At 42.9% G+C, this 25,212-nt stretch overlaps 3 protein-coding genes and 1 long non-coding RNA gene across 4 annotated transcripts; 2 read left to right on the top strand and 2 right to left on the bottom strand.

Moving 5' to 3' along the window:
* Positions 1 to 844: 844 nt before the first annotated feature.
* LOC116247698 (fasciclin-like arabinogalactan protein 17) lies at positions 845 to 5,408 on the top strand. Its single transcript, XM_031619955.2, has 3 exons — positions 845 to 2,474; positions 4,786 to 4,866; positions 5,006 to 5,408. Exons 1-2 carry the CDS (start codon positions 1,118 to 1,120, stop codon positions 4,863 to 4,865), a joined length of 1,437 nt encoding a protein of 478 aa, XP_031475815.1. The 5' UTR covers positions 845 to 1,117; the 3' UTR covers position 4,866; positions 5,006 to 5,408.
* A 2,953-nt stretch (positions 5,409 to 8,361) lies between these two features.
* On the bottom strand, positions 8,362 to 13,050 carry LOC116247697 (calcium-dependent protein kinase 10-like). The gene is made up of 7 exons (XM_031619954.2): positions 11,461 to 13,050; positions 10,898 to 11,041; positions 10,640 to 10,792; positions 9,974 to 10,089; positions 9,653 to 9,820; positions 8,998 to 9,222; positions 8,362 to 8,825 (listed from the first exon to the last, which is right to left on the bottom strand). The coding sequence occupies exons 1-7, from the start codon at positions 12,257 to 12,259 to the stop codon at positions 8,700 to 8,702; spliced, it is 1,731 nt and encodes a 576-aa protein (XP_031475814.1). The 5' UTR covers positions 12,260 to 13,050; the 3' UTR covers positions 8,362 to 8,699.
* A 2,976-nt stretch (positions 13,051 to 16,026) lies between these two features.
* On the bottom strand, positions 16,027 to 19,912 carry LOC116247699 (protein STRICTOSIDINE SYNTHASE-LIKE 3-like). Its single transcript, XM_031619956.2, has 4 exons — positions 19,311 to 19,912; positions 18,744 to 19,019; positions 17,012 to 17,179; positions 16,027 to 16,540 (listed from the first exon to the last, which is right to left on the bottom strand). The coding sequence occupies exons 1-4, from the start codon at positions 19,643 to 19,645 to the stop codon at positions 16,147 to 16,149; spliced, it is 1,173 nt and encodes a 390-aa protein (XP_031475816.1). The 5' UTR covers positions 19,646 to 19,912; the 3' UTR covers positions 16,027 to 16,146.
* A 196-nt stretch (positions 19,913 to 20,108) lies between these two features.
* Positions 20,109 to 21,000, top strand: LOC116247700 (uncharacterized). Its single transcript, XR_004170880.2, has 3 exons — positions 20,109 to 20,400; positions 20,475 to 20,589; positions 20,681 to 21,000. It is a non-coding gene; the product is annotated as an uncharacterized LOC116247700 (long non-coding RNA).
* The last annotated feature ends 4,212 nt before the right edge of the window (positions 21,001 to 25,212 follow it).

Raw genomic sequence — 25,212 nt, 5'->3', positions numbered from 1 at the left:
TCTTGCATTATCTGCAAGAAATGCATTAAAAGCAAGTATCAATACAATAAAAATTAAACTCAGAATCAACATGGCGGGCGACTCGAAAATGGTGTTCCAGTAGTCTCACATTAAAACCTTTCTTTCCCCGTTTTGTTAATTGCTGCTAAACTTGATCACATATTGGTCTGGTAACTATGTCTCAATGAGATTCCCTGGTTTAGTAATAGCACATAGGCGCTTGCTTTATTATCGCCTCTCACTCACAGTGGTCTTCCTCTTGGGTGCTTATTTTTTTATCTCTATTTCTTGGCTAGGGGCTCTGATTAGGAGTTTAATCGTGGATGATGATGTTTGAGTATTTATTGTCAAAAGCTGAGGATGCTTGGCGGTGCGGCGAGAAGAGATGTGACAGCAGATCCAAGTTGCTGGTTTTACAGACCAAATCATCTTGCATGGCCACATCAGGGTGAGTTTCTTCTATTGGAATGGATGGGGGACCCGCCGCTGATGAGCTGTTGCTGTTAACGAGAGAGCAAAGCAAACCGGTGTGCCTGCCTGTGGACATACATATTTAATTCAATTTCCATCTGCAAATGCGAGTATGATATAAACATTTTCCATCAAATGCGAGTTTGAACAAAGTTTGAATCTTGTTGGATCAAAGTTAAAGCGGTTCCGGATCGGTTCTTCGGCTCCGTCTCAAGTTCAGTCCAGCAAGCAGAATCGTGATCAGCGGCCCTCTGCCGGCCAGCCAGCCAGCCAGCCTGTACTCCATAATTTCTCCCCGGATCTGCCACGTGGCCTTCGGACTTGACTCTGCCCTCAACAAATCCCAATTTATTATCTGCTTCAGCTCCGCGGCTTCCCACAACCAATCCGCAGAGAGAGGCGCCGCAGAACACAACACCAGTAGGGAAGAGAAGAGAAGAGAAGAGAAGAGAAAGAGCAGAGCAGAGCAGAGAAGAAAAGAACCCGGTTTGGGAGGAACAGAGGCGGCGAAGAGAGAGAAGAGATGAATCGCTGAACAGCACCTCCACCTGGAGCTGAGCTAGAGAAGAGAGGAACGCTGAACGGCACCTCCACCTGCCGACAACCACTATCATATTCCCGTTCTCCACCCACCAATCTCACGGCCATGGATCCGGAGAAGGTCTATGGCTTCAAACTCTTGATATTGCCGCTCCTTCTCTTGCTTCTCGGCAATGCAGCCCTCGAGGCCGCCGCTAGTCCGCCGACCGCAACTTCCGCCGGCGGGACCCCCGTAAACTCGAACTCGGTCCTGGTGGCGCTGCTGGACTCTCGCTACACGGAGCTGGCGGAGCTTGTGGAGAAGGCGTTGCTCCTGCAGACGCTGGAGGAGGCCCTGGGCAAGCACAATGTCACCATTTTTGCCCCTCGAAATGAGGCGCTCGAGCGCGACCTCGACCCCGAATTCAGGCGCTTCCTTCTTGAGCCCGGCAACCTCCATTCCCTCCAGTCCCTCCTCATGTTCCACGTCGTCCCCCAGCGCATCCTCTCCGGCGACTGGCCTCACAACGACCTCTCCCCCCGCCGCACCCTCTCCCTCGCCGTCCGCGACGACCTCCGCCTCTCCCACCGTGCTGACGGCACCAAGAAGGTCGACAGCGCCACGGTTGTCCACCTCGACGATATCATCAGACCTGACGGCGTCATCCACGGGATCGAGCGTCTCCTCGTGCCCCGATCCGTTCAGGACGCGTTCAACCGTCGCCGGAACCTCGCCGCAATCTCCGCCGTTCTGCCAAAGGGCGCGCCGGAGGTCGATACGTCCACGATGAAGCTGAAGAAGAAGCCGGCGAAGCCGGACCAGTACGGATATTCCCCACCACCGTACACGCCTTCCACTCCGATCTACGAGGCGGTGGGTTCAGCACCGGCATCTGCCCCGGCTCCGGCACCTGGACCCTCGTCGGGTCACCGCTGGTTCGATGGCGAGTCGCAGGTGAAGGACTTCATCCACACCCTGCTGCATTACGGGGGTTTCAACGAGTTGGCTGACATTCTCGTGAACCTGACCTCTCTCGCCACCGAGATGGGGCGGCTGGTGTCGGAGGGATACGTGCTGACCGTACTCGCGCCTAACGACGAGGCAATGGCGCGGCTGACCACCGAGCAGCTGAGCGAGCCAGGCGCGCCGGAGCAGATCATATACTATCACTTCATCCCTGAGTACCAGACGGAGGAGAGCATGTACAACGCCGTCAGGCGATTCGGAAAAGTTCGGTACGACACGCTCAGGCTGCCCTACAAGGTCACCGCTCAGGAGGCCGACGGGTCCGTCCGATTCGGCCACGGCGACGGGGCGGCCTACCTGATCGACCCTGATATCTATGTGGATGGGAGAATATCGGTGCAGGGAGTCGACAAGGTTCTTTTCCCGTCCGATGCTAAGGGCTCCTCCACCACCCACTCACCTGCTACCGTCAAGACCGCCAAGTCCCCGGCCTCTGGCCCAGCCGCCGCCCGGAGAGGTGCATCCTTCTCTTCTTATTCATCTTTCTTTTTTTCTCTCTTCCCACAATAAACTCTTGAGTTTTCATCTTCATTTTTCTAAGTGGATTGCAATGTGAATGATTCACTATGTTTGATTTCTTCTTGGTGGAACTATTTTATACGGTAAGCAAATAGGAAAAGCTCAGAAAACATCTAATGCCGTTAGTGCGATTTCTGTAGCTTGAAGAGGTTTCATGCTGCATTTGGGCGCAGCCCAGGTAGGGATGGCAAATGTGGTTTCTTTGGGTTCCGTGACTCCCAACTTACGGAGGGTTTCGCCAGGAAACCGGTGGATTTAGTATCTACTGTAGCGTTGGGGGTGAAAATGGGGGGCCTTTCTCCTCCACTGTTCTTGCGTTGATTCCTTGAAGAATGATGCTTTTCATCTATACTGGTGGTAGTCGGAAACACGCAATTCAACTCCTTCGCGCCATGGAAATCGGCGAAGAACTACTCTTTTCTGGGTTGAGAGTTTTGGATTTTTCCAGCCTCATCCCGAACTGAATCCGGTATATCCTCCGTTACTTTGACCTCTTGACCACCCCTAAGAATAGCCATCGTGGAATGAAGGATTAGGATTGGGGGAAACCCCAGCGGTAGGAAAAATGGTGGACATTAGGATGAGTCCATCTGATGCCGGTTCGTCTATCACGACAGCTCTCGGGTTTTTCTCGCTTTGTTCTTTCTCAGTTATTTTTGTTTTCTGTTTTCTGGGGAGGAACTCAAGGAAGGGATTATTCTTACACAGTTACACTCCCTCCCATATCTCGAGAACAGATCCGGCGCACTTATGAAACCAGTTTTGCCTTTTGGACGTCACCTTCACTGTCCAAAACATAAAATCTTCACCTAGAAGGTGTTGTGCATTTGGGATTTTGTGAGGATAAGCAATTGCATAATCTAGGACTTTTTAAATTTTAATATCTATAACATCCTGTTCACATGTCCTGGTAAACTGATCTAAGAATGTAAGTTAGATGTTCCGTTGGGATAGAAAGTTGATTTCGTTTTGGAGGGAGGAAAGACTTTCATGCTGGCGTCTCATAAGTTAAAGTCACCCAAGTGTTCTCGTCTTATAATCAAAGACAATAGTGATGACTTAAACAATTGCTGTCCAAGACAGGAGTTATGTGAGGAGAGAGGTTAATCTTTCTCATAGTTCGCTTCTCGTTTTCATGTTCTTCATGGAGCCTACAACACCTTGTCATCTTTTACGGCTCCGCTCATTGATTTTACTGTGTCGGCCTCATCTTTGATAGTAGTGGCCCTGCTGCCCTTCCTAAGCATATAGAGGTTTCAGAGAGTGAGGAGTTGCTTCCAAATGATTGGTGGATTCTCCCTCTCTCTCTCTCTCTTATATTTGATGCTTTTCTTGTTCTTCCCATTGTTCTAAGACTACCTTCCACGTTAAGGATTATTTTACTTTTCTTGCTCGATTCCGTGACTCCTTGGAGAGTCTGTGTCTGAGTTGGGAACTGTGATTCTGCATTAGTTGTCTGCCGCAGGGTCTTCCTTGTAACAGGCATCCCTTTTCCTTATTTGATGTGTTTCATTTTGGACTGTCAGGATGTTTTGGATTCATTTAATTGGACATATTATTTGCAGTAATTAAAGGGTTACTTGGCAATGAGAACAGTAACATTTACTCTCGTGTATCTGCCCTAAAATTGGCGCAGGTTTATGGGGCACTGTAACGTAGTGTTTCATAAATATGCGTTAATTTTTTTGTTCAGATTCCCATTGCCAAACGACTCTTAAGTGGCCGTGTTTGAATGATTTTTGTAGTGAAGAAATGTCGGGGGACTTGAAAGAAAAGGGTGGGGGAGAGGTTTGTGGGGGTTGTGTTTGGGTGGTTGGCAAGGGATTGCAGCGATTGCCCTAGATGTCTCTTGAATGCGACTCGCGCTGTCCTGAATTTGGCCTTCCACGTTTTATTTTGATTGGCAAAAGATTGGTTTTGAGTTATCTATTAAGGGTGCCATTTGCGGTGAAGTTTCCTGCACATGTTAAAAATGAGCGGGAATCTTTTGTAATCTTCTCCCCTTTAGTTGTTGTGGAAATTAAGACGCATTGGTCCTTGCCTGCTTTTTTCTTATTTGTTATGTTTGTTTCTTTCCTTTCAATTTTCTCGTATATTATTGCCATTAGGAAAACAAATTGTGTGATACTAATTAGTGGGCATTAATTATTGATGGTGCTATTGGAGCATTGACTTTGTCATCAAGCACACTCAGAATTTTGTGGGTCTAATTAAAATATGCATTTTTCCTATTCGGGGCGTCTGTGCAGGGAAATTGGTCGAGCTAACGTGCAAAGTGCTATCTATGATCAGACAAGATTCACGCCTCTCTACATGCCAACGAACATGAGGTGAGCAAAGTTTTCTCTACGTTTTTCTCAGTTGCCTTTTTAGCCGAATATCGTAATTTGAGTTCACGGGTAGGGAGCGTCTTCATGATCCCCTTGTGGCTGCTGGACTCACACTCTCTCTCTCTCTCTCTGATTACAGCTTTACAGCTACTTCCTATCCGACCTGTAAATTGTTGGGTTAAACCGGGAGGGGCCGATGCATCGTTGTCGGTGAAGCTGCTGATTTCTCAACGTCAATTTTCTTCCTTTTTAAATTTTTGTTTTGGTGGTGGCCATCGAGGATGGGTTCGAGGCAGATGGTATTTTAAAAGGTTTTCCCTAGCCTGTCAAAGGAAGAAGTGAGCTAGTACATATAAATATAATTTTTGTTCTTTGTGGTTGTCATTTGCACCAAGTTTCTGCATTTCCCATTTGCCGTTTGTGGTGGTGGGAATTTATACGCGGTGATGACCAGGTGTGCCTTCACGTGGTCTTCGCATCTGCCCACAATAAACAGAAAAGTGAATAAAAAGAAATTCTTTTGTGTTTGTTGCTATTGTTAATTAATGTCTTTTCACCAGAAACAGTCCTGCTTTCTGGTTTGGAGGTTGCGCCGAGACGTTTGCCTTGCTCTTTTTGTTCGCTCGTGTGGTGTCTTGATCTGTACATGCTTCGGTGGCTGGCTGAATCTTTATCCTGACCCCTTATCTCAGTTAAAATTTTCAAGAAAGTAAGTTGAACTTTATGTACCGACTTGAAGGCTGGAAGGTTAGAAGTTCCTTGTGGCTTTACTGACGAGTTTGATTGAAAGGACTGCGTTGTCAATCTGATAGCGGTTAGTGGTAAATGTCATGAATTTGGTGTGTCTATTGTGTTGGTTGGTTTCTTCTTTAAAAGAAGGCGGGTGGGCGTCACGCGTTTCCTTTCCCGTTCCTTGATGTGCCGACTTTTTCACATGCATGCATAAAAGCCCGCTGGCGCCAGAAAGACACCACTTTGATTTTTAGCAAAACGGCCCGCTGAGTTGCCCGCCCAGCCGGGGGGCGATCAGCATGAAGATTTCAATTGGACGACGACGACGACGACGACGTTGGGTTGTGATTATTCCCATGGGATAGAATAGAACAAGTAAAAAATTTCAATGCAGACCTTCTCTAACCTTGCCAGGAATAGGCCCTCATTACTTGAAAGGGCAGGACATCATTCTCATGGCACAGCTCCCATGAACACAGCCGTCTTCTGGACTGGTTCGGGACCATTTTAAAATTTTCTCACCGTTTTCTATAAACATCTTCACTCTTTCCTTCTCTTTGGAAGGATGAAGTATACAATTGGAACTAGCCTGCACCACCACGGCCACTCCGGTTAAAAGTTAAAAAACTATTCCTTCCTGCTTCTTCCCGCAAGGTGAATCGACCGTCCCTTGTGGTCAGAGTTTTCAATTTTTCAAGTAACGCCGCGCCGCTCTGTCCTACAGAAGCTTTTGTAACTCATAAAATTTTGAAACCATGGATTGCTTAATGTTCCGCTTTAGTCTTGTTTGCGAAGCAAACTAATTGAAGAGTGGATGCCTGAGTTTTGAAGAACACGTTTGTCCGGTTAAAACTTCTGGGCCGTGTTTTGAAAAAACACGACCCCCTCTTATAAGATTACGAAAGTGGAAACAAGGTCAGACAAGATTAAAACGGTACAAACAAGATTAGCACGACCCAGCTTAAGGATGATATGAATCAACCTTGGGACAGTTTGATCTCCAACCGATGTTTCCTTCCTTCAACCAACACAACTTCTTCTGTCTGTGGAGCACATCTTAATCCTGTCTTTGACAGATTACGGCATAGCAAAGCATTGCATTAGCATCTGAGACTCAGCAAGTGATTCGATCAGTAACTCCCTCGTTAACTCGAAATAAGTGCTGGCTTGACAATGGGGGTTAGAAGGGTTGGGCGAAGACAACCGATAGACAAGTTAGGCTCTCTTACCTATGAATCCAAGCCGGATTATTGAACATCTGCTGCCTCCAAACCAACAAGATTGTTATTTGTTGGCTTCAAATATACCCCATTCTCAACCTTTTCCAGCTGCAGAAGTTGAATTTTAACTACCGCAATTTCTTCATTCTAGAATCAAGGTGTTGCTGGGATTAGATGCATTGCCTACTTCATTAAGAGGATAAATAATGGTATCTTAATCTTCCTGAAGCACTTGGCGTAGCGAAGCTGCTCCAGTGCAGTAGCCAATTGCTCTCTCCTCCATTAGTATGTGACGGCGGGTCCCACCAAGTATGGGTGGGATCATTGGCGGAGTTCCACATTTCCTTTGGTGCTGGGGGTTGGGGAAGTGTCGCCAATAAGAAAGAACCTCTTAACTTACGTGTATTTCCTGTACTTGAAGCTCCAAGGTGAGTTGCTGAAACCTTCATTAACAAGCATGGTTGGGGCAAGAGTACTAATTGACCATGAAGACATGACGTTTCTAAAATTCGAGACCCTGTTACCAAAGAACCATGAATCGCTACGCTGCCAACTATTGGAAAATGGGCTCATTCCCCTCTCTCACAATAGGAAACTCACTTTGGGTCCAACGATTCTTGGCCGGAAACGGTTGGTCTCGTATCTAACTAGCCGGATTTTATGGAACCAGCTATTGATCGGGAAGGGCTGGGGCAAATTGTCCATGATTTGCTTCTTTGTTTCTTTCCCTTTTTTTTTTTCTTTCAAATTTTCAGTGAGGTTCTCGGCCATCCACCGATCGGGGAATGGGTTAGTCACCTCCATAAGGTGTCCACGGCCAACAAAATTCCCAGCCAGTGTCTAGCTGGAAAGCTTACTTTTTCAGTTTTTAATCCTTTAAGTTTTCGGGATATAGGCCAATTTTCCGGTCACTCGCACCCCATAAGAAGGCTAGTTAGGTCATTAGGCAGGACTTGCTTTGGCTTAGCCAATTTTTTGACAGATAGGTGCTTGGAAATTCTTTGCAATATACATTTGTTACTTCCTTCCCCCGTAAGTAAAGAGTTTCGACTGACCATGCAACGAAGCCAGCGTCCATCAAAAAACAGAGGAGGAAGAAAGCATGGGTAACTGACTTTACAGTTGACAACAATGTTCAACCACTGATTTAAATAGTTGAAACATTAAGCTGGTAGCGGCAAGATGTTCGAGTTGATAAGAAATCACAAGTCCGGAACGCAATGAAGGCATCTGCTGTAATGGCATCTGAAGTATGATGATCTTGGGGTCCTAGGGCCCATGAAATAACAGTATTAGGGATCTCAAGGTCCGTAGTTAGATACGCCCAGCAGATTCTTTGTGTAGAACCAAAACGTGACAACATTACCTCGTACTTGGGAAGGCTCTTGAGGAGTTAGTAAATCAAAGAAATGTCAATAGAAATTAAAAGGGGGAAAAAGAACAAAAGACCACTGCAGAAGAAAGCGCACCCTTGTTTTGCTGTTATACATGCAACCTGCTGAATTATTGTTGAAGATATGAAAATAAGGAAGCGACGGAAAGCTAATACAAAGAAGCTCGAGTATCAATCTTTAGAAATACAAAGCAAAGCAACTCGGCGGTAAGAGTTCCTCGGCAACTTAATGACCCAGAAGGTACAGTTGATGTGCTTTATACATCAGATTCTGTATCTACAATAAAAACCTATCTCAATTCTATCCCGACCAGAAATTTCAAATAAATACAAGACGGCCGCTCGCATGGATCTAATTAGAGCTTTACCAACATCAATACTCAATTGATCGATCCCACCTCACAAATTGGGAAGATTTTTACAACTTGTATGTCACTGGTTCTCCAAGAACGAATCGAATGATGAAAAGAAGTTACCAAGTGTTACAACTACATCCCAATTTTTAGCGCCTCTCTCAGACCCATGCTAAAATTGTTTTGCAGGCCTTTCTTACCAAAAACTGGAGGACCTTTCTGCATCATAGCCACAAACTCATTGTAGTCTATCCGCCCATCCTGAGAAATTGCAAAGACAAACAAATTAGCTCATGTTGAAGGAAACAATTTTACCAGTAAGAGAATTCTAGTTGACTAATTTAATGACACAGGCAACTTGTAGAAAAAGAGGAAGATTGTACACAGCTAAGACAAGATAGAATATCTTCAATTTTATAAGATGAAAGCTCACATTATCCTGATCCACTTCACGGATCATCTCTTCTAGACGAGCATCTTCTATACCAAATTCTTCACAAACTTGCTGAAGTTCATCTTGCGTGATGTATCCACTCCCATCTTTGTCAAAATATGAGAAAGCTGCAACTAGATGATCTTCTCGTTCTGCTTTATTTAAATGAAGAGTTGCAGCTATAAACTCTCCATAGTCAATGGTCCCGCTATTGTCTATATCCGCCTGCCAGATAGTTGTTTGAACAAATGAATTAGCTGAACAGCTGGACAGCAAACTAATAATCTGATGCAGCCTGGCAGCCTTTACAGCTAAATGTTGAACATATGGTCACCCAGAAAAATAAAAACATTAAAAGAAATATCAATTTCTAGATGAACCAATAACAGAGGTATTACTATAATCAACAAACTACAAGATGCATGAAGAAGAAAAGGGAAAATCTAATTTAGCTGATTGGTGCTCAAATATAAATTGATATCACTTGGCATAAACCACCAAAGGAAAGGGGGAAAGAAATAAAGGAAGCAGATTTGGGCACACCCCACTCCAAAAGTTTCTAGTATGAGGTTTCCAGGACCTCAGCCTAGACTGAAGGAAACACAAAATTTATCATCCTGCACGATAATTTACACAACATTAAGGAAATACTTACTGCCTCCATTAAAGCGTAGATTTCAGACTCCATCAGATTGGCACCAACCCTTTTCAATCCAGCCTTAAGCTCCTCAAAAGTGATAGATCCACTGTTGTCAGTATCTATCATCTTGAACATTTCTTTTAGCCCAGCAATCTCTTCTTCTGAGAGACTTTCAGCAATGACCTACAACAAGAACCAGTTTTCAATTCCACATTCTGCAGCAAAGAAAGTTTAAGAGCATTGTGCTATTTATATTCACATGATGACTTCCTCATAACTTCTACCATGTGAAATGCTGATTGAGAAAACTCTTGAAAGAATAAAGATGTGACTTACTCTTAAAGCCATCTTTTTCAGCTTATTCATTGCAGAGAATTGCTTCAAACGGGTAAGAACTGCAGAATCGAGGGGCTTATCAGGTGCAACCCCATCAACTTGAACCCAAGGGTGACCTGAAAGAAAGCCGCAAATGCAATTTAATCGGTTGAAATAGTTATAGAAATTATTGGAATTAACTTCACTGCTTTCTGACCTTCCACCCAAAGAAAAATGAAAATAAAAAAGACAATTCTTCAGGTCTCTTCTGAAAGGACAAAAAGCTGCAACCCACTACTACAATTTTCACAGCACAAAGAAAAACAGGCATTTATCATCCATCTGAGGAATGCCATAGAATGTAACCAGCAGTAGCACAAACAAAATTCTGACTTATTGAAAAATGGGAAGGCCTGTGATTTTGAAGAGAGTATGCATGGTTCTGGTCAAATGCTAGCCAATTTCAAAAGTCAGATAGTGAGCTAGAATGAGAATAAAATTATTAAGCATCATCCCCACCCCGTACTAGTAGTACGACACTTCATTTCTTTTTTTGTTCTCAGAAACAAATTCATTCTGATTGATTTAAAAGTGAAATCTCTGAAGAAAAAAGAAGTATCTTCACAAACCAACGCACTTGAATATCTAGAGATCAGCACTCCAAGTACAGAAGAGAATCCAACTTACATAAGACTTCATGAGCGGTAAGCCGCTTTTTGGGATTCCTAACAAGCATCCTTCTGATCAAGTCCTTTGCCTCGTTTGAGGCTGTTGGCCAAGGATCCATTGAAAAATCAAGCTCACCATGTAAAACCTGTTCAAATATGCCCTGCTCGGTTTCTGTAAGAAAACCACGCAACAAAAATTTAAGCAGCTAGTTTTGTGGGACGAACATAGTATCAACAACCAAGAACTGAGGAAAAGAAAATCAAAGATTCTTCTCACCAGCCCAAAATGGAGGAACTCCGCTTAACAAGATGTAAATGATGACACCTGCACTCCATACATCTGCTTCTGGCCCGTAATGTTTTCGGAGTACTTCTGGTGCAACATAGTAAGGGCTCCCAACCACATCGTTAAAAATTTCTCCTACAGGCAGGGGAATCCAAAACCTTTTGCGTCAGAGCATCAATAGACCCACAAAAAGAAAAGAAAAAAAAAAAAGCAGCTTTTAGACAAAGGGGCATTCACATTTTATTAATCTAGTTCGGTCTTATTGCAATAGCTAAAATAGCCAACCGCTGCAAGAAAACCACTCAAACTATAACCCAACTATCAGGCAACAAGCTGTGAAAAGGGCAAATTTCACGAACAACATCCTCTAACGACCAATGGCGAATGTTCGTGTCTAAACTTCAATGCATTATTGAACATAAAATTCGCCAACCTGATCGGCACAAATAGTAACAAATGTTGGACATACAAACGTCGAAACACATAACAGTTAAAAGGAAAGTATCTTTGCCCAAAGAATTCGAAAATGGAAATCATCAGAATCTGGGATATACCTGGTTTGAAAAATATAGACAATCCGAAGTCAATAGTTTTGAGCGGCGATTCCTCACTCTGATCAATGAAAAGGAAATTCTCAGGCTTTAGATCGCGATGCATGACACCCAGAGAATGGCATGCTTCCACAACCCGGACAATTACTCTGGCAAGATCGGCCGCTTGCCTTTCTGTATAATGGCCCTTGGAGATGATTCTATCGAAAAGCTCCCCACCAGCACATAACTCCATGACCACGTGAACTGCGACGGCATCCTCATAAGCGCCTTTAATAGATATCACGTTCGGGTGACCAGCAAGGTGGTGCATTATCTGAATTTCCCTCCTCACGTCTTCGACATCCTCCTCGGTGGTCAACTTCCTCTTCGCGATGGATTTACAGGCATACTCCTTTCCGGTGGCCTTTTCTACGCAAAGATAAGTGGTTCCGAACTGGCCCTGGCCAAGCTTCCTGCCAAGGCTGTAGAGATCCTTCAAATTCTCCGTCTTCCTCCCAAGAACGCAACTGCGGATGCTGGTCTGCCGCTTAACATCCGACGACGGTGCTGGCGACGACTTCTTAGGCACCTGGGGTTCTGGTTTTGGTGCCTCTTCGGCCATTTTTATGGGAGAAGGAGGCCTGTCCTGAACAGCAGGCGGTTCGGGAAGCGTCGATTCTGCAGGGTGATCCGACCGTGCGTCGGGACCATCCGGTGGGAGAATCTGCTCCGGCGCCTTCGCTCTCCATATGGCGGCAGCGGACACAGACTGGAAAAAGCCGCTTTTCGCAAAAGTCGGGCCGACGCACGTATTCCCCATTCAAAAGCACCTTCAAATTCCGACTCTGAGTTCCCGGTAACCTCGATCTGACATCGAATTTCTTCCTTTACGGAGTGCAAGGAGGGAGGAGAATGAAACTCCTCCCCTCAGATCCGTCTTTCATCCGCCTGAAAATGTAGGTATGGATTTCCTAATCTTCAAGCAAGTCGGACGACATTGGGTTCAAGACCACACGAATCGACCGTACATAAGACGTCTCCACAGACGATTTTTTTCGCGTATTCAAAGAAAGATGGAAACTCGCCTGTATTCTTTGTCAATAAATCGGGTTCTGTTTCGACAAATGGAGGAGGGGACAGAGAGGAAAGGACGACGACTTGAAGATGAAAAGCCCAGATCCAATCTAATTAAGGAAATAATTAAGACTAATTGGGAAAAAAAAAAAAGCGATTCCAAGTAGTGGAGAGGTAACTTAGAAGATGAAAACAAAATAAAAGGGTATGAGAAAAATTAAAGGGGAAAAGAAGCAGGGAAGGGAAGGAAAGAGGGGAGTGGGAGTTTAAGCCCAAGAAGTGTGGAAAGAAAGGGAGAAGAAAGGAGAGGGAAGAGAGAAGAGGAGGTGGGGGGGAAGGGAACGGGTTTTGGGAGTAATGGAAGAGGTAGAAGGATTCGGGTTCGGTTAATTTAATGGGAAAGGGGAGGGGAACCCTCCTTGGGTTATGGTTTTAAAAGGAAAGGGTATTATTTAAAATATGATAGGAGGTAGTTAAAGAGTTTCTGTAAAAATGTGGGGCCTGAAAATAGAAGGGACGCGTTGGCTTCCGCCCATGGCCATGGCAGCGGAAACAAGTCGAGTTGCAGTTGCAGTAGTACCGATTGATTGATTGGGGTGAGACGGAAGAGCGTGGGAAGAAGGCAGGTGGTCGGGGAAGAAAGAAAGAAATAAATAAATAAAGAGACAAGTAGGAGAAACAGTGGAATTCATCAAACTTAGAGCTTGGAGCAAGTCAATTAAATTATTAAGTAATGAAGAAGTGGGTTGACATGGTCGACGCTTCAACTTGTCTCGCTCGCCGTGGAGGCACCCCACCACTGACTGAGTAAAAGCCTGGCTGGCTACAATTGCTTTGGTGACTTGAGCCCCAACTCTGCTTAGCTTAATGTTCAAACGTTGAACAGTCTCCCTCTCCCTATCTTTCTCATCCTTTCCTTAATACATACATACATACATGCATTATATGCATGCTTCTTTCCCATTCCCTCGCCTCTTGCAAAATTTTATGTTGTTATTACTTTATGTCGCTTGCAAGAATCGAGTGTCAAGTTGGTCCTCCCCCTTCTTTTCTTATGATTGGTATTTATTTAAACTAGGCTTGGGGCTGTCTAGCTTGCTAAATTCTGAATCAGGAAGGTTTTATCCAAACAACCAGTGGGATCTAAAGCTCCACCCGCCACATCTCTTGCGAGCAAAACTGAGAAAGAGAGGGGCCGCACATTACTACATCTCATTCTCGCGTATGCTGTATAATAATAAGTCTCGTATCTTGGATGAAAATTTGTATATTTTTTTTCCCAAAGCATTTGGCCTCTTAATCTTTTGTAGAATTTTGCTTAATTTCTTTTTTTTTTTTGAATGTTTCTCGATAAAATGTAAATTTTTACTGCTGGTTCTTGTAGGAATTTTTCAAAATTTCAAAGATTTTTTTCAAATGTATGTAAATGCTTTGTGAATCTTTCATGTCTTTGATAAAATATTGGAAATTTTCTTCTCAAATTTTCATTTTGTATTTACATGGCTTACATTATAAATTTTGGAAAGTTCATCTTTTAAATATTTATTATAAATTGTGAGGAAGCTCTTGTAGACTCTAGTGCATGTTTATGTGCTCATGAAAACAATTGGGAACATGGATGATTCTATGCACCTAAAATTGGAAATGGCATGACCAGGTTCTTGTATTACTTTGTTATCATGTCCTAGCATCATGTATTAGAAGTTTCTATTTAATATCAATTTAATAGCATTTTTGCTAGAGTTTTAATTGTTTCCTTGTTTCTGAATCGAGGTAAACATTTTTCAGCTGTTTTGTTTCTCACATCTAGTGTCATATTGGACTCTTTGTGACCATGTTATCTGCACATTCTCATCTCATTGTATTCTTTGTCCCTTATTCTCAAATCTATGCATGAGAGTTGGTTTTAGTTCAGTCCTCTGGATGCTGTTGAGATTTATGAAGACATGTATCTTCCAAATCGTCTATGTTTTCTAATGCATTGGCGTTTCCATCTATCTTCTAATGCCCTTAAGATTAGAATACACATATTTTAGTTCACTATTTTTGGAGGATAACTAGGTAATTCCTAGTTGCGAAGAAATAAAAAATTGATATCTTGATAATGCATAAATTTGTATTGACAAAATGGAAATTCAGATAAATGTACAACAGAAGTTCAAAAAAAAAGAGGTTAAAAACATAATGAAAACCACGACAACGGTTATGAATGCATAACTGGTTGAAGAAATCAACCTTCACATTTTCCTTTTCCTCCTTTTGACTTCTGATGGATTTCATTATGCTCTTGTTGTTTTCCATCATAATATTGCACTCCTTTTTTTCTGTTCAACAGTTTTTCATCTTAATCCACATAAATCATCGTCGTTTCCTATTTTTCGTTTATTTAACACTGCTCTTCAATGTCCTACACTTTTTTTTTAAAGTAATGGTACTCCCCTTTATCAACAAGCTGTGAGGTAGACTCCTAAGATGAAGCCTTCTTTCTGTTTTTCGTTTTTCCTGTTTTTCACTCTCAAGTACTATATTAGATATACCGTATTAACCTGTTACAGTAGAGTGCTATGTCTTGTGCAGCCTGGGACTTTTGATCTTTATATCAATTTTCTACCGATCAAGTCACAAAATCAAGTTCTACAGCTACTCTCTCTTTTTTTTTTTTTTCCTAATGATTCACTTGATAATGCGTTCATCATTAAAGGTAAGGCATCAGATCAAGACTTTTTTTTTTTTTCTTGTGGTAGTGTTGTTGCCTGTTGTAGTATTCCTCTGTTTCCTTGTAGCAAACTGTATTTCTTATCTTCTGTATAATTACCGGTCTAATAATTCTAGGACAAGGCCTCTGGCCACCTCGCAAGGGGTTGGGGCTCTTCAAGTTGAAGGAGGTCAAAGATGCTGTGACTCAAACTGGTTGGTATGAAAAACAAATAAATGGAACAAAACAACAAATCATCTAACAACCTTTTTTTTTTTATATATAGTCCATTTGCTTCCACTTTTTGTGATTTTCCTAACAAGACTTCCAAGTTAACAAAATCTGCATCCTTTGCTTGACAGTTTTAACGAAAAACGTGATTCTTACTAAGAAAACGCGAAAAAATAGTTCCGCTGCTCTTCTTTAATAATGATGAAAAACTGACCTGTCGATGAAAACGACCCTTTATTTTTAAGAGATAAAGCTCAAGCGTCCCTCCTCCCCCATCCATCCGCGTAGATGGGAAGAAACTACGGCGGGCAGTGGGTTCCTATCTCACAAATGACAAGAAGCAACAAAGCTCATTCATCTGAGAAAGCAGTCCTGCATCTTGCAGTAAACTAGCGCTGAAGAACATTCTCCTCCAGTTTGCCTTCCTCTTGACGGATGCATTCTTCCATATACAAAGAGCTCTCCAACTTTCCCACAAACAGGGGAGGCAATTGGTGATGAAACATTATGAAATGTTTTATGCGCTTTCATGTGATCGAACAATTTGTTCTAATGGTTTTTTACGATTTCCGGATGTGAAGTAAATCTAAAGAAAAGATCAACAAAATTATTGATTTAAGGGGTTCAACACAAGTATTCTGCAGCAGCGTTAACCCTGCTCTTCAGCATGAGCAACGTATCCACAAAATGGTAGGGGTACGAACTGATCAATAAACTGCCATAAATGGCATCAGAACAGATCCAATCCAAAGCTTCCCATCCTTCTCCTCCACTTCGCTTACAGCTCTGACAACCTTCCCCTGCTTGTCTTCCAAAACTTCCACCAGTTCACCATCGACATTGTACTTCACCACAATCCCATGAACACGACCGCCAACCTGCATCAGATACTGCGACTTTGCAGGAACAGGAAGCCTGAGAATGAACGTTCGCAGCCGAGGATAAAGGCCAACTATGTGGGAATAGAGATTGCGGCGGCAGTGAATTCCCACCCAGAATTCTCCCTTCTCGTTGGTTCTTATATTGTCTGGAAAGCCAGGCGTTATCGCAAAAACATCAATTGTTCCTGCCTTTTCACCCTTCAGCCAGTACCTCAACAATCTGTGAAGTAGAAATTCAGTAGAAAGGAAAAGCGTGACCACATACAAAAATATATAAAGGGTACAAGCAACCATACGTTGTGGGGTTTTATTTCTTCTCTCAAGATATCCAATTAGTTGTAAATCATAACAAATTAATTCACCAACCTTCATCAACCTACAATCCTATCAAAGTCCGTGGGGAAACCGACCACAAGAAAGTGGGAAGCCAAAACTGTTTAAAATTTTGGACAAACATCAACAAAATGTCAACTTAAGGGCACTTATATGCTATCAAAACTAATAAGAGTGTATCCTAATCAATCCATTTGAAACTTAAGACCCTTTCTTTTCTTGGACGGATTTCAAATAGAAAAAGTCAACACATCATAACACATAAAAGGTATCATAGAGATTTTGACATTGCACAGTAAAAGCAGCCAAGGGAAAATGAAATTGGAAATTTAAATGCAATAAGAGAAAACAATTTTACCTGCCAACGGAACACTCGCTAAAGACAAGGAAGGACTTGTCCTTACTCATAGATACACCATTGGGGAAGGCAATGTTGTTTAACAAGACTGTTGTTTCCTTTTTGGCAGGGTTATACTTCAAGAGCCTCCCTGAATTCTCAGCAGAAAAAACCAGTTGCAAAAAGTTCCTGCAGAAAAATATATATTCAACAGTTAATAACAACCTCCAAACGAAACCACTTTTCTTAATTCAATAACTTAAAGAGCATTCACTGCTGACAGAAAATTGGCCCTCTTACATGGCAAGGGAAAATAGGAGAAACTAGAAAATTTAACTGGATTTACTAGAAGGATCAATTTACAAATTTAATCTGGCAGCCATGAAAAGAGAAAAAAAACTTGTTATTCTGAGATAATTGAATATCAGATAGGAGATGGAGGATACAATAAATATGGTTCTCCTTGTGTGAAAATTCATGGTAAACCTTCAAGGTGATGGCTCAAATTTAACCCAGTAGTCTTTATAAGTTAAACAACAAGAACCAGGGCGCATATCTGAATGTCATCTTCAACTCTATTATAGCTTTCATCTTTTTCCTACCACATTCCGAACCAGAAACCATGAAGACTATTTCAACAACAGATACTGATTTTCAGAATAAGCTGAAAATACAAAGATAAGAAGCACCAAAACCAACAAGTCCAGAAGTATAGCAAATGAAGCATGCTGCGTGAAAATATTTAGCCTTTGTCCAGACGAAAGTGGATTAATGGTAATTGAGGGCATGGCATGGTGAGAAATCACCACTGAACAGCTTTTCAACCTTTAAATCGAGGGGGAAAAGTCAGTGAGGAGAGGTCTAACTTATTAATAGGAAGTACACCCCGGTGAAAGTACGCCAATGGAGCATTAATTGCCAGGGCAGTCAAACATGCCCTGAAATACAGCTGAAAGATCAAAAGCCAACAAACAAATGACATAAATTTTGTTTTTCCTTACTGATACATAAAGTTTTAGGCCTTCAGAAACAGATAACACTTCGATCACGCGTGCTTTTTGAGAGCGGTATTCTTGTTCCCCATGATGCATCATCACTTGCCTCATAGGTGGCAGTTAATCGAAGTTCCAGGTCTTGGGTACGAAAGCTTCCAAATTATATCCCATAATAAGATCATGGAACTATCTCAATGGTGCATTCTAACAAATTAGAATGACAACGCTTTCCATTATTGTTTCCTTCAGACAGTGCTTTCCATTATTGTTTCAGGAATCCCTAAATATTTTATGAACGTTTTTGTTTCCGCTGGGATTTTTAAAGCATCGATTAATGCAAGTGTTGTGTTGTGCCTTAGCGAGAGAAAATGATACAAAACCGAGGTCTAACCTGCCTATGAATGTGGATGAGCTGGAGATCCATTAGACCTACTGTAGAACTCCAAAGAGAAAAAAAAACAACAAACAGGAGGTCAATTTCATTCCGTGCTTTCGCAAGAGAAGGCTACCAGGATTAACTACACAATGTGGTAGAAGGTTGTCTTTAGCTGATCAAATAGTATTTAACAACAGGGAAATGAAGCATCGCAGTTCGGGTATAGCATTTTCATAGAACGGCGACCATTACGACGTTGACAAGTACCAGAATGCAACCGTAGTACAGTTTTCGATCCAAAAATGACTAAGCCAACCTATTCTCACAACACCGTCTGGTTGGCCTTGGAGAATGGGATAGAGAAAGGAGAAACTGAGAGTACCTTCTCTGATATCGAGTGCTACTGTCTGTGAAGTAAATATTGCCTTCGTCATCTATATCCAGATCATTTGTGAACCTAAGCGGCACGCCCTCTGCCTCCGTAACTAGCGACGTTGCCAAGCCACCAGCCGGTCCAACCTTCATTAACCCGAAGTATGCATCTGCTATATACAATTCTCCCGTTTTCTTATCGAATCGAAGCCCCAACGGCCTCCCACATATATGCTCCGTCTTCATATGAGCGAAAGGCGATGGCTTTGGCGCACACAATTCCGATCTGACCAGTAACAACACGAGAACCGAGAAAAAGAACCAGTGAGTGGAAGTGTAGAAACCAATTGGGCGTCGATTGCGAGACAGAATTTAGCGGGAGGAAGGTTCAAAAACAAAAGAGGAAGAAGTCAGACGGCACTGAGGGGGAGAGAATTTCCGCAACAATGAAGCCAGAAGCACCAAATGGGTTCTGTAGAAGAGGAAACCGTAGCGCCCAATGGGAAGAGTTAAGAAGACCAAAGTAGCAGCAGAAGATGAACAAAAATTGGATGAACAATGGGCAGAGCGAGTTCACCTATTGGAAGACGTGTAAGCGAAATCGGTCCAGGACTCCCCGTTCCAGAAGATGACCCGGCCGTCGGCGACGCCGGTGTAAGGACCACGGCCAAGGGGGTCGAAGGCGATGCTCTCTGGGCCCTGGACTTGGTTGAGGAACTTGATCTCCGACCTCTGGAGCTTGTTATCGGGGTCGTTTACGGAGGGAAGCTGCGACCAAGGAGGGAAGTCGACCTTGTGGGCCTTGAAGTCGGGGAATCCATGGATGGCGCTATGGTGAAACGGGTCAATGCCGCAGTAAAGAGCAAAAAAGAAGACGATCCCGGCAAAGATCCCCGCCAGCGGCAGCGCCATCAGAGGTCGGGAAGCGGCTGTTCGGCGACCGGGAAGAGTGGTAGGAGGGTCTCTCTCGCATGGGACAGTAACACAAGCTAGTAATTGGGGGAAGGGCCTTGTTGGTGGTGGCGGAGGCAGCGGTGGTCTGGTGGAACGGTGAGCATCGCTCGTGCGTAGCAGAGCAGCTCACTACCAACTCTTCCTACTAACCAGTAACTACCACCAACCCACTGCATCATGCGATGACCGTGTCCACATGAACACGTTATTGATGGCCGGGAGGGAGCCGCGGCCCTCGTGGAGGTCCATCCTCCATCATCCAATCTAAAGAGGGCCGACCGACTTCAACACTGTTTCGCCCTGAGGCTCCCCCACTCCCACCACTCGCGAATTAACAAAATTTTGAAAAATTTACATATCACCTCTTGCACTCTATATTGGTCGTCGCACATGTTCTGTGGTTATTAAGCATCCGCTTAACATTCTTCTTTCTCCTTCATTTCTATGTTGATTCTGTTCGTTTTACTAGTGAACTTTTCTTTTTTGCTGTTTTTAATCATGCTTGGGACTTCTCATTCATTTCTATGTTGTTTGTGTTCGTTTTACTATTGAACTTTTCTTTTTTGCTATCTTTTGTAATGCTTGAGACTTCTTGCCACCAGTTTTTCTTAATTAATTTCCATTTTGTTGGCTCAGCAGAAGCCGCCGCCGCCGCATTGTCGTCAGGTGGTGGAAGCCCTCTTGCTCACCGACAGCCTGCACTTGTAGCGCCGGTGACTTTCATCTCTATCTGTTGTTATATTCTTCGCTCTTTGTCTTGCTCATTCTCGTTTTAATGTGGCCTCAGTCGGACACTTGTGGCCAAGACCCGTTTTCGGCCACCCTTATCAGCCCTTCCACCCGCTTGCCATTTGCCTCATTGTTGAAAGGTGCTTCTAGCCATTGCCATCGTGCCCCATCAGGTATGTGATTCTCCCTTCTTCTTCTTCTTCTTCTTCTCCTTCTTGCCCTTTTGTCTTCCATTTCCTGATTCTTCCTCCTCCTCCATCTTAGGCCACACTCAAACAACTGGTGATAAGTGTCAACAGAGACCATTGCAACCACCAAGATTACCCTTGGTGGCGAGGGATTTCCTACACCTTATTTTTTAACTTTGCAGGGAAACAAACGAAACTGTTGATGCATTGGGCTCAACTGAAGCTGCTTGGTTCATTCTTCATTGGTGCCCTTCTCCACTCTTTCACACTTCCCTACAGCAGATTTATCACATTATAGGTATATATGTATCACCATTTTCAACATTTAACGATGTAACTCACTTCTCAGTTCATGCCATAAGTATATATGTATCACCATTTTTCAATATTTAAGGATGTGACTTACTTCTCAGCCCTTGCAAGGTCTTTACTGGTTTAATTAGAATCTCTTATTTGTTTTAAAGGGTGAAGCCCGCATTGATGGTTGTGATGTCAATGAGATGCTATTATTCTAATTGTGTTGTCAGGTTGACAATTAGGTGGGGCAAGATGATAGTAGATTATAGCTTTATGCGGATGTTATATCCTTTTTTGGGCAACTTGATCTAATTTTTTCCCTTCATTTTCTTGACAAAAGCATATTGCTTTCTTACTTGAATATTCATGGGGTAGCTGCAACTTGTTATGATAAAAATAGAAATAGGTTGTCTATTATTTCTAAGGATAAAAATCATCGAAGTAATTTTTTTTTTATAAGAAACTGCAGTCTCTATAAATAAAGATCTAATATCGTATAAAGAAAGGAAATGGTTGTATCATGCGTAGAAGAAAAATAAAATACAAAAGAGCTCTTCATGGGTGTAGGTGTGAAATCGGTTGACCCATGTCGCTTCTTCTGAAGCAAGACGACAAGGAGGTTTCCTCCCCATATTTTTAATAACAAAAGATCGCCGTGGAAGCCACACCAATAACAAAAGAAAAAAGATCAGAATCTGCTTTCCAACATTAAAACAGAACTGCAGAGATGTAATCCCATTCTTTAGTTGTGTTGGAAGACAATGGCATGCAGAGAAGCCTTATTGTTTCTTTTTCAGGATTACAACAAAGTACTACAAGGTTAGCTTGATTACAAAATCCTCTGTTACCCATGCCTTCGCCTTTGCATCGTGAGAGCGCCCTTTTCAGTTGCTTCTTCCAAAATGTTGGACCACCAACAATGCCAACATTACCAGCTAAAATGTGGAAATCGATTAAGGAGGTTAGGCAGAAGTTCTAATGGCTCACCATGCTATTTGGCCTCACTCCTGCAAAAATAACAAGTTGCCAACCAGACCTTATGAGGGCTAAGGATCGGGCCTAACACATAAACAAAGCAACAGATGCAACTCTTGTTTACATTTAGTATACCGCTAGCAGTAGTGCAGAATATACTTTTTAGGTCGTCCCATAAGCAGGTCCATGGTTCAGTTGCAACTTTGAAGTCTGATTCATGTAAGCATGTGTTTATGTGTTTCCATAAACACGATATGATCATTGGAAACGCCACCAACCAAGCTTTCTTCACACATCTGATTCTAAATTTTTGTGATTGCCACTAGCGCCACATTTCTGCAGTTGAGGTTTCCGCCTCAATTTCTATATCAAACTTCAATCCCCCCTGTTGCCACAGGAGTTGTGGCACTTTACAACATAGAATGTGTGAGAAATAGGTTCAGATTGTGTTTATAAGCCACACAACAATTTACTAAACGTATTCCGCATTTTTTGAAGTTTATAGAGCGTAATCATTTTGTCTTTCATGGCTAGATAGAAGCACCACCCAGAAGGGGGAATGCTTTCATTCTTCTATACAGACTTAAGCTTAATTTCAGGAGAAAATTTGTCTCTAATTCTGTTATAAATCTCCATCTTTTTTATTGTATCAATTTGAGCCAACCTCCACAACAGTTCATCTGGGCCACTAGTTAAATAAACATTTCTTATAATGTGCTTGATCCAGGGGAAGCGTATATCGTTAAGAATAAATTGGCCATGTTTAACTGTCTGCTGAATTGTGCAACTGTAAAGTTTCCTTCAAATAAGCCAATGTAACCCAATCCCAATTTTCTTTCCAAAAATCGGATACTGCTCCCATCTCCCGCCAACCATTTTATCAAGTAGTTGACCTTGTTCCAGCCCCAACACATGCCAGCCGAAGCCCACGGCATGACACTTTTAATTTTGTCCGACAATCAATCCCTTCTCCTCATGTACTGCTCCGCTCTCTTGCTAATGCAGCCTATTTAGAAATATTGGTTCGAGCCCTAGAGAAAAAAACAAATCATATGTGCTTTGTTAAGAGTGATCAGGTTTGCCAATCGTACTCCACCTTCCTCTTTAGGATTATACAAGATGGCCCAGTTTATGGGATGAGTATGAAGCTGTTGCATAGTCTCATGAGGTGGGTAATTACTTCATTAGGTAGTTTGAATGCCCTTAGCTTGTCGCGACCTAATTTTTGACACCAAATTTTTTTCTCTCTTTTATATATAATAGCGGAAGTAACATTGGGTCATGACCAAAACATAAAGAAATCAGACACTATTTTATTTCAACAATAAAATACTTGGACCAAAACAAAAATAACCACAAATCTCAAAACGGACACAGTGTCCAAATTGTCAATGCCCGTCCATCACAAGCCTGAGGAGGTCGATCTAATAGCCACAAACCCTTAAGAACTACCTGTAGAGATAGAAAGAAGGTTCAGAATTCTTCTGAGTATGGAAAAATTCAGTTATTTTGCCTCTTCAAACAAAAACGGATGAAACCCTATGATCAACAGCTATAAGTACCCAAATCTTAACACACGAAAAGTTACGTCTCATTATCAGAAACAAAACGAGGTGTGCACAACCTCCAAAATGTCTTAGGCTTCCAACCGTGGTTCTCTTACAATGTTATGGTCATCGTGCCGAGCAACAACAGAAATCCCCGTGGGCACTCACAGGAATAACAGAACATATTTTCACCAGGCGATCCAACAGGTCGAGGGTAACCTGCAGCCTGGTGAAGATATGTTCTATTATGAAACGGATGAAACCCTATGATCGAGGGTAGCCTCCTGAGATATCCCAGATCGCCGCTGCAGCAGCATGGTCCCTCTAGGAACCCGGGGTGAGGGACCAGGAGATGCCTTGCTCTCCAACAAAAACAGCAAAATCCAGAGCCCTTGTGCCGCCCAATACCCTGTGGGCCCTCCAGTGCAGACAGAGGAGTGTGCGTCAACAGTGAGCTCAGGCGCACCACTACCTTCCGGGACGAAACCAAACACTGGGCAAAAACACAAGCTCGCACTCGCATGTACCATTGCACACAGTCCACGTTTCCTCTTCGAATTTCAAATGTGAGGGTTTCTCATCACTAACCAACGTCTAGTACCTCTCACAGAGACCACCCTCAGGCTCGGTTTCTCAGACAAAAGCAATAAACCATTTTCTAATAATAGCAACAAAACACAGTCGAATAGAGAAGCAACGTACGGAATATCACGCCAAGAATTCTCAAATAAAATAATCATTCAAAAGCAAGAGATTTACATTTTTAAATCCTTAGAACATGACCTTCTCTTTCTACTTTTAAAATTTATTTCCAGAACCCTTTGTTTGAAGTTTTAAACACAACTAAGGGCATCAAAGAGCAATAAAATATAACATTTCATTTTTAATTTATAAAAACCCCCTTTTGGCAATTTTTAAGAACCTAGAGGGTGCCAAATCGCAATTTCATATTAAATATCCAGTTCTTGCTGAAAATCACTTTCACAAGCTTCTTTTTGAAGAGGTTTTTAGCAAAAATGTTGCGGCATGAATTTCTAAAAATTATAACAGCTTATCCAAATATTTTGCTAATTAGGTGGACTCGTTTTAAAATTTTCCAACTTTACTATAAATTTGATCAAACCCTAATCGCTTCTTCATTTCTCGCCGATCTTTCTCTCTCCTCGCGGGAGCTTCTTCTTCGTCTGGTCCGCCCGGCGGTGGAACGTCTGTCGTCTTCAAAGGGGGAACGAACCAAAGAGATCCTCCTCCCGCGAGCTCTTTCCTCGTCTTCTTGTTTCGTCCAACGGTGGCTTCCACTGATCTTCAACAACCCAAAACCAGAGAAAAACGAGACCAGAGGGAGAGATCGTCTTCCTCCCGAAAGCTCCGGTGCTAGGGTTCAACACCGTCACCCGCCATCCAACCGACATCCTCAGTCGCCGCCGCTTCCTTCTCTCCTCTCGTTTTTCATCTCTGCCTTGCGACAAGGAGGAACCGACAGGGAAAGAGGGACGACGGGAGGGTTGTTGTATCCCCCAAATCTCTTCTGCTGCAACTCTCATGATATTCTCTTCTCTTGGAGCTCTCCAGCAACAAGAAGATTGAAGAAAACGTCCCTGCTGTCGGCGTCCGTGGTAGAAGAAAAGGAAATCGAGGCTTCGTTCTTCACGGGAGGGGATGACTGAACGGGGGTTTTTGTCTAACCCTCTCGGTATAAACCGTACCTTTTTTTATATATCAGATATGCATGCTCTGTCCTTACGATTGAATGTAGTTTGGTTTCTCACAGATAATCACACATAGCATA

The sequence above is a fragment of the Nymphaea colorata genome, chromosome 2 (genome assembly GCF_008831285.2).
Source record: "Nymphaea colorata isolate Beijing-Zhang1983 chromosome 2, ASM883128v2, whole genome shotgun sequence".
Lineage (NCBI taxonomy): Eukaryota > Viridiplantae > Streptophyta > Magnoliopsida > Nymphaeales > Nymphaeaceae > Nymphaea > Nymphaea colorata.
Note: the sequence above shows the minus strand (reverse complement) of the source record. Positions and strands in the feature narration are given on the sequence as shown.